Below are 9,677 nucleotides of genomic sequence, written 5' to 3'. Positions count from 1 at the left end.
TTACGTCTTTCGGGAACATATTGGGGGTACAAATTGAAAAAGAAAAATCGACCGCATCGTGAAAAAAATGTCCAATTCCAAACACTTATTGCTTAATCATTTAATGATGCATTGGTGAGCTTTTGCGTCAATCGTTTTCGACACTCTGAATTTTTACATTGAAGAAAATAATGTATGTCATGAAACTGATTATCGAGTAATTAAAAAATGTCAACCGTTATCCAAACGGAAATACCGTGTTCTGAAAGGTCGGAATCGATAAAATACAAGCTTCCTCTTGTACTCACTGCTCAAGTCAAGTCTTGATGTATTTATGTATCATTTAGCATCAATCGATTTGAGCACTCCATGACAATTCGTTACAATGAATAAAACAATATATTTATGAAACTACAACAAGTTAAAAATCTCAAGCATTATCTGAATGAAAATCACGCATACGGAATGATTGATTCATAGAAGCAATCTTTCAGTGACCACTGTAGAAATTAGAATACGGGACTGTATAGTGAAATATAAGTTTGTTGTTTGATTTTCTGCTGATGTGCGTCGCATATGTCACATGTATCTGAAAACGGAGAACTCAGTTTCAGTAGTTTTTGACATAGGACTACGTTTCTGATTTCTATATAGGGGGAAAATGTGACGTTTATTAAGAGTTTTCTAATGCATATTACGCAGAATCGTTCTTACGATATATGTTATAATATATACCATTAGACGGCAAATTTATCCAACAATTTTCTTGCCTAAGATATCAACAGTGGAATAAATAAAACAAGTGAGCAATTTAACAAATAATAGTGGTATTTTTTGCGAGCGGATGCGAAAGAAAATCATGTATAATGCATTCTTTCTTTCAACTTCGTTCCCATGAATGGTGTATGCAACACAAAATTGTAATAATCCGTTCTATCAAACAAGTTTGCAAGACCTTTTTCGAATATTGAAGTAATCAGATGCAAGATTTCATCAAAGTAACAAGGAAAGTGTCACCCATACAGTGATCGTTCGTTAATTGGGCCGGGAAATCAATACAATTATCGAATTTTACCCGCAATTTTACATTTACAGCAAAAGCAATACTTCAAATTGAAGATGACATCTATTATTGATACATAACTGCTTCGCAGCCCAGTTGACGTACGCTCTGTTATAGAGAAGTCCAGTTGAAGATAGTCCAGTTAGCGAATGACTTTTGTATATGACGGGGTGATGAACATCTTCCGTAACCTATGGTCACTATTGGCTGCAGTTGGCGTTTGTGAGTCGAGCACTACCTAAAAAACCGTTTATTTGGAAGCAAAGGCATGAAAAAGAGATTTTGTTGGTTGATAATGCTCAGCCACATGTTGCGAATCATTTGGAAAGCAACTTGAGAACGTAGTCATTGAAAGTCTTTTGTTTATCACTTGTTTCGATCACTTGGAGAATGATCTCACATACGAATGAAAGAACATAAAATAGCTTTTTTATTCATTTCAGTTGTTTTTTAAAAAGAGTACTCTTCAGGTGGAAAAGACCGACTTCTGGCTGAACTCTATAAACACGGTAAAAATATACTGGCAACGGCACTTCATTGGGTAATATCCAGGATTTGGGAGGAGGAGAAATTACCGGAAGAATGGATGGAGGGTATTGTTTGCCCCATCTATAAAAAGGGCGATCGGCTTGAGTGCGGCAACTACCGCGGCATAACGCTAACTAACGCCGCTTACAAGCTGCTCTCCCAGATTCTAACACGTCGTCTGTCCCCGATAGCCAAAGGCTCCGTAGGGCTGATGTCACATTAGGCGGATTCACTGCCGCGGATATCGCGACGGTTTTTTTTCTCGATTTGAAATCGCTTCCAAAACCGCCCCGCTCTGTGTTACATGGCTCATTCACAATACACTGTAGATCCTCCACAAGACTGATAAACAAAAGATAAACAAAAGGCTTCATGGGGGCCCGCGCCACTACGAACCAGATTTTTGCCCTCCGACAAATCCTCCAGAAATGTCGGGAGTGCAACGTGACCACTCATCACATATTCATAGACTTTAAGGCAGCTCATACAGTCATATAAGGCAGGCATACAGTCGATCGAGAACAGCTATGGCAGATCATGCACGACTACGGTTTTCCGGGACAAACTGACACGGCTGATCAAAGCTACCTTGAAGCGAGTTATATGCTACGTTCGTGTTTCGGGGGCACTCTCGAACCCTTTTGAATCACGCTGAGGTTTAAGGCAAGGGGATGGACTATCCTGTATGCTATTTAATATAGTCCTTGAGGGTGTAATCCGACGTGCGGGCATCGAAACGAGGGTCACGATTTTCAACAAAAGTACCCAATTCCTGGGCTTCGTAGATGATATTGACTCAATAGCAAGAAACTTTGCGACGGCTGAGGCAAACTACGCCAGACTAAAAGCGGAGGCCAGGAGGGTGGGACTACTAATTAATGCGTCAAAAACCAAGTACATGGTGGGAAGAGGCTCAAAGGAGAAAACAGTGAGCCTCCCACGGACAGTGACAGTGGACGGCGATGAACTGGAAGTGGTTGATGAATTCAAGTACTTGGGATCTCTGATCACCACCGACAACAATATCACGAAAGAGATCCAACGACGCATTCAAGCTGGAAGTCGTGCATACTTTGCGCTCCGCAAGACGCTTCGGTCAAGGAGAATACGGTGTTGCACAAAGCTAACGGTGTACAAAACCTTAATGAGACCAGTGGTCCTTTATGGACTCGAGACTGTGACGCTGCTCACGGAGGACATACGCGCTCTGGCCGTCTTTGAGCGGAAAGTGCTGCGGACTATTTTTGGTGGAGTACAAACGGAGAGCGGAGAGTGGCGCAGATGTATGAACCACGAGCTACAGGCACTACTTGGAGAGATTCCCATTGTACACCTGGCGAAAGTCGGGAGGTTACGGTGGGCCGGACATGTCGCGAGGATTCCGGACGACAGTGCAGTGAAATCCGTTCTTTTCAATGACCCCGCCGGCACCAGAAATAGAGGGGCTCAACGTGCCAGGTGGCTCGACCAGATCGAAGCCGACTTGCGAGTGACGGGACGCTTACGGAATTGGCGACGAGTGGCCCAGGACCGAGTAGATTGGAGACGAATAATTGAGACAGCACGAGCCACCGCGGCTCTTAACTGATTATGTATGTATGCATGTACTCTTCAGGTGGTCTTTCTCTTTTGGCCTTCTTCAGTTTCGCATTGTTTGTTCTTTGGAATAATTGAACGAAGCGAAATGGTTCAGCTCAGTTTTTGCTTTCAAGAGACTTTAACTCGATGGTCATTCGTCCCTTGCTAAATTGTATTGTAAATCTTCTAAATAATTATACCGCCCCATTTGAACGCCCGGAATTTCTTCTGTCATCTAATCCGTTTCATAGCAACACTGAGTTTCCCGCTTACTACAAGCGTTCCCGTTCACAAATTAGTTCTTTGAAAGTACCGCTCAATTATCCGACATCCACCTTCGATTCGCACACACCCTATTCTTGGCGGGTGAGCAAAACCTTGTGTGAGGCGTTGAATCTCAGCAGGCTTATCGGCACCTGTCCAGCGCTCTATGCGACGCACGCAAATAGGTGGTGAACGATACAACCTGTGCACGTGGCGCCTACTTTGCCGATCTGCCACGAGCGTTCGAGCGGTCCCCCGCTAGCGATTCGTTTCCAATTAGGTAGCAATCTGGCCGGTTGCCTAGTTTCGAGCTGCGAAAATGGCAACAATCGCACCGGTTCTAACTTAAAGCCCGGGCGGCAGCAGAATCAAGGCAACAAATCTCTTTCCGCTCGATCTTTTTAAAGCATCATCCATCGGCGGGACACAGGAGTGGAAATAAAGAGGCAGCATCTTCCGTGTGCGTGGTAGGGCGTTTCCAGGCGATAGGCAATAAAAGCATAATCGATGCGATATTTCTGATTGCTGGCCAGAGATAACGCGCGCATTTTCTTCCCCTAGTTGGGTTCTGGTCCTTTTGTGTGGGACCGAAAAAGGCGAGCAGACAGCCAGCTTTCAGCCTGATCGCTCCGAGACCGAGGCGGCTGTAATCAGTGCAGAAAATAACTCAATAATAATAGTAATCATAATGGTTTTACGCGTACCTCCCGGTGTGTGTGTATGTCGTTACGCGTAGGGGAGGTTCGGAACAGTATTCGCGAAACGGGTCCGCTTCTATCGTACCCCCGTGCGACGGTAAGCTCGTTATTACTGTAGCACGCAATTACCCACCTCGGTGCTGCTGATGCTGGTTGCTGCCCGAGGGTTGCTTCGGAAGATTGTCCTGTTTGCAGCCGGAACCATTCGACTGGAACTGTATGGAACAGAATCGCAGGAGGTTTGTCAAATTACATGAGACAGTTGATGAAACTGTAATTTAATTGTAGTGGCTGAAACCACGGCGAAGTCGTTTTTTTGTTGCTAGCTTAATCGGGAACCATGCGGTGTACGCAATTGAATCTCTCCAGCTAGCGACAGATGGTTTGTGGAATTGTCAATCATATTGTGTCGAGGGATGTTTGGTCGTATTTGCATGAGGCTAACCCCAATATATAGTTAGATAGCTAGTTCCATATTTGATAAAACCATTTCTTTACCATTTTCATGTTGTCAATTGTGTTCAAAACTGTATTAGCATTAATGAGAGCCCTACCTTTTTTCTAATATACCACCTATATCATCACTACCACAAGTTATTTCCCGCTGCAATTGATATAGTCTTTCCTATGCACTTCGTCAAAATCTTGCTGTACAACTTTCGAGCGCGTCTCTTGGCCACCAGATTTTGCTTCATCGTTCTGTTCGGTTGCAGGCACTGAAATTATGATAAACTTTTCGCATACAGATTCTCCGGATGGTACTTTGATTATTGTTGTGTTTTTTGGTGATTCCGTAGTCCGGGGTTTGTCCCGGGTTTGTCTTAATTATCCTTAATACGTTCAACCTCAGCTTCCGACCGTAAGTTCCACTACACGACGCGTCCTCTGATTCATCCGAACAACAGTTGTACGTTCATGCAAACGTTTCAGCATATCATACACGGTCGCTTTAGACACTTGTGCGTTTTCGTGATTTTAGTGCCTGACCATATCGGATTTTTGATGTGGGTTTCCAAAATCAAATTCTCTCGGCTTCCATCCTGCACAACTTTTTCAAAACAGAACGAGTCAACGTAAAAGACACAGGTTTTCCCAATAATCTGCTGTCAAAAGGCCTACTACGACCACTGCCATAAAATGAACATTGATTCCGGATTCTGAAGGTGGTCGTACACAGTTTGTCCAGAGGTCAAATATTTGACACTTTCTGGCAGATAAAGTTTGGTTTGATACTTGTACAAACACTATTTTGTTGGCCACTCTTCAATTATCGAGAGTTGCAAACAATGTCGAACATCGAACATGGAAAAAAATGACTGAAATATTCAAAGTAACCTAATCATGTACAGGTTTGACGAACAGACCGAACAAATATTTTAGGCATCCAATAACTGAATATTTTTTATTTAATTTAAACCTATGTTTAGTAGGTTTCGACCGATTAAATATACATCAACTGCATATAGCGGATGTCGCCAGTTCCCAACACGTCTCTAACAGGAACATAGGGTTGTCTTCCTCGGGCCTCAAGGGCATTCAAAAGATACTCTCTGGCTGTGTAATTATCTGTACATTACCAAACTGCGTGATCGATGTCATCGTAACCGTTTCCACACCGACAGACATGGCTTTGAACAAGATTTATTCTGTGGAGATGCACATCTAACGAGTAGCGATTGGACATAAGTCTACTCATTGCACGAATGAAGTCACGACTTACGTCCAAACCTTTGATCCACGCTCTCGAAGAAACATTTGGAATAATTGAATATAACTACCGCCCAAGAATTTATAAGCTCTTATTCCATATATTTTGATCAGATATTCACATTTCTTTGGTAAATCCCAAGCAGTTTATGAAGTGGCCTATTTTTTCTCAACATTCGCTTTTAATAAGTTTCTCTTTTTCATGTCTGCACTGGAGAAATAGTTTAGTAAAAGCAGCTACCAAATCTTTAGTAGCCAAAACATTGGTAAAATATACATATTTTTTGTAAATATTACCAGATTCGCGTAAAAGTGGTGTCAGACGCAATGAACGTTCTTACCAAGGATTCGTATATGTTACTTCATACCATTAGTAACCTTGTTTTTTTTGTCATACCTGTTGTTTTTGTGAAGCGCGCAGTTTGCAATTGCCATTTCTCTTTTGGAGACGAAGATATTCGGAGGTGAGCATTTTGTTGATGTTATGTTTCATTACATGTATACATATTTAATATTATTAACATATGTTTTTCCTTTGTTCATGGGGACACGAGAGAACAAAATACGGATGAAACGTGCTGTGCTACCAACACTCTGTTAATCAGCTATCCCCGTCCCTAAATAATGCAAACCAGAGCGATGCAGCAGGAAGAGGAACGGAAACTTTTTCGAGTACTCGAGACTTTGGAAATGCATATTAAAATTGATGTGGTTGAGGCTGCGATAGTAATTTTCCCCTTGTACGCTGCTCATAGAATAATTGATGTTATTAAGTACTGTTATTATTATTCACAATGATAATTTTTATATTGTAGAATAATTGATACTGTTTATAGAATAAGTTATATGTTATTAGTATAATGTATTCTAAGTATGTGGAGTTAAATGTAATCAAATATATTTTTTGAATTAAAAATAATTATTAAAAAATATTTTCATAATCCCTGATAGGTAATCATCACAAATGAGAAGCAACATTTTCACTGATATTGCACCAATGTTGGACCAACAAATCGCAGTTTGTTTGATATTTTTCCTACCATTTTTCTTTCGTAACATGTACCAATGATTGGTAGGGTAGAAAATGACTAGAGAATTGGTAACATGTACCAAAAAATTCGTCATATTTACTAAATTTTCCTCTCAGTGTGAAGCAATGATACGAAGAGCATTCAGAAACAACTGTCAGTGATTTTCTTAACACTGGTTACGGTTGAAATCAGGGATGCCAGGTTAGAAGACATTGGACTTACTGTGAAGACATTTGATTTTCTGAAGACATCGGAAGACAAAACCACATCGTGGGTTTTCGAGAGATATTATTTCTATGAAATTCTGACTATCGGTCGAAAATATCGTCAAAAGAAGTAGGGGTTGTCTCAGTGTCACTTGTTTACTTTTGTTCTAAGTAATCAATGGAGACTTTTGTGTCGGGGTCATTCACTTTCTTTTTTTTCAAACTTTTCCAAGCAGAAAACCACAAGCATATATAACAAATTCAACAACAAAGCGACTTTCACCTCAAATTCTGGAGTACTTCCAGTAGTCTGAATACATATTGTTTCTAGAAGGCATTAGTTCAATGGTGCTCGAGAAATAGAATAAACATAAACCCCTTGCGTTCTAAGCCCCTCATTTGAAAAAATCACCTGGCATCCCTAGTTGAAATGACCTCGGGAGCGTGTAGAGCGTGGTTTTTTGTTAAAAAATGTCACATTGTATACTGAGCTACAAATACAAGCTTAAAATTACCAAATATATCATAAAATAAAAGAGATGATTTTTGAACATTAAAATTTGATGCGGGGTGATTTGGATCGTCTGTGGGGTGATTTGGTCCAGTGTGTGTTTCACCGAAAAAAACATACTTATGTTTATGTAAAGTGTTTAGAGATAATGTTACAATCAGTGACAGTGTTCTGGGATCGATAACAGGTGTCTTGGCCAGATTCCAGACCAGAAAAATTGGATTGAGACCATTTCGAATTCTGCCTGAATCTTTTCACTGTTGTTCGAGCGTTTTCAAACACTTTCAATGCTTGGTCAAAGAAAATCCGTTCTTGATGGCCTGCGTCGCTCTTTCAAGCTCCTCCTTCTTCCAACTTTGTCTGCCATCCTTTCTTTAGTAATTCAGCGGCATCTGGAATTAGACCAAAGAAAAGCCTCAAACCTGTAGGACCAATTCACCCCACAGAAACGTATCCATGTCACAGCATGCAAAAATTAAAATGCAATCAATTGCATTCATTGCGCGGTTCGCGCTCAAACGAAACCCATCCCAGGTTCCACTATTCGTCGAAGGCCTCCCAATCCATGGTGGGATAGCCAATGTTCCAAGCTTTATCAGGATAAATCGAATGCATTTAAAGCTTTTCGGAAAAGTGGAACCATTAAGAATTTTTAAACGTATTTATCCCTTGAAAATCAATTTAAAAACTTGATCAAAGGGAAAAAACGTGCTTATTGGCGAAATTTCGTGGGAGGTCTGTCACGAGAAACGTCAATGAAAAAATTATGGAAAGTGGCTCGAAACATGAGAAATCGCTCTTCAACGAATGAAAGCGAGGAATATTCACATCGATGGATTTTAAATTTTGCACGGAAGGTATGTCCCGATTCCGTTCCTGTACAAAAAATTGTTCGAGATATTTCACAAGATAGGTGCGATCTTGATTCCGAGTTTTCGATGGTAGAATTCTCTCTTGCTCTCCTTTCATGTAACAATTCTGCGCCGGGATCGGATAGAATTAAGTTCAACTTGCTGAAAAACCTCCCTGATGTGGCGAAACGTCGCTTGTTGAATTTATTCAATCGGTTTCTGGAGCATAATATTGTTCCAGATGATTGGAGACAAGTACGAGTTATAGCTATTCAAAAACCCGGAAAACCCGCGTCCGACTTCAATTCGTACCGCCCAATAGCAATGCTGTCTTGTATACGGAAATTGTTGGAGAAAATGATCTTGTTTCGCCTTGATCGATGGGTTGAAACGAATGGCCTACTCTCAGATACACAATATGGGTTCCGCAGGGGCAAGGGGACGAATGATTGTCTTGCGTTGCTTTCTTCAGAAATTCAAATGGCTTACGCCGAAAAAAAACAAATGGCTTCAGTATTCTTGGACATAAAGGGGGCCTTTGATTCTGTTTCAATAGAGGTTTTGTCAGACAAATTACACTCTCGGGGACTGCCGCCTCTATTGAATAATATGTTATATAACTTGCTTTGTGAGAAACATTTGAACTTTTCTCACGGAGATTCGGCAGTAAGTCGGTTCTCTTACATGGGCCTCCCCCAGGGCTCATGTTTAAGCCCCCTTTTATACAACTTCTATATAAGCGACATCGACAATTGCCTTACACAAAATTGCAGCCTAAGACAACTTGCAGATGATGGAGTGGTGTCTGTCGTAGGATCAAACGAATCCGACCTGCAAGGACCCTTACAAGATACTTTGAACAATTTTTCAACCTGGGCCATTGGGCTAGGGATCGAATTCTCCACGGAGAAAACAGAGATGGTGGTTTTTTCTAGGAAGCATAGACCAGTAAAACCAAAGCTTCAACTTTTGGGTAAACCGATCACTCATGCTATGTCATTCAAGTATCTTGGGGTCTGGTTCGACTCCAAATGTACTTGGGGGGCCCATATTAGGTATCTGAGTAAAAAATGTCAACAAAGAATAAACTTTCTCCGTACAATTACCGGCACCTGGTGGGGAGCCCATCCCGAAGATCTTATAATGTTGTATCGAACAACTATTCTCTCAGTGATGGAGTATGGCAGTTTCTGTTTTCAATCAGCTGCCAAAACACACCTCATTAAACTCGAGCGAATTCAGTATCTTTGTCTCCGTATCG

The 9,677-nt window shown here is 41.2% G+C and overlaps 1 protein-coding gene across 1 annotated transcript; it reads left to right on the top strand.

Moving 5' to 3' along the window:
- The first annotated feature begins 2,468 nt into the window (after nucleotides 1-2,468).
- Nucleotides 2,469-3,158, top strand: LOC129761607 (uncharacterized). The gene has a single exon (XM_055759342.1). It carries the CDS (start codon nucleotides 2,469-2,471, stop codon nucleotides 3,156-3,158), a length of 690 nt encoding a protein of 229 aa, XP_055615317.1.
- The last annotated feature ends 6,519 nt before the right edge of the window (nucleotides 3,159-9,677 follow it).

The sequence above is a fragment of the Toxorhynchites rutilus genome, chromosome 1 (genome assembly GCF_029784135.1).
Source record: "Toxorhynchites rutilus septentrionalis strain SRP chromosome 1, ASM2978413v1, whole genome shotgun sequence".
Lineage (NCBI taxonomy): Eukaryota > Metazoa > Arthropoda > Insecta > Diptera > Culicidae > Toxorhynchites > Toxorhynchites rutilus.
This window is presented reverse-complemented; position numbering and strand designations above follow the sequence as displayed.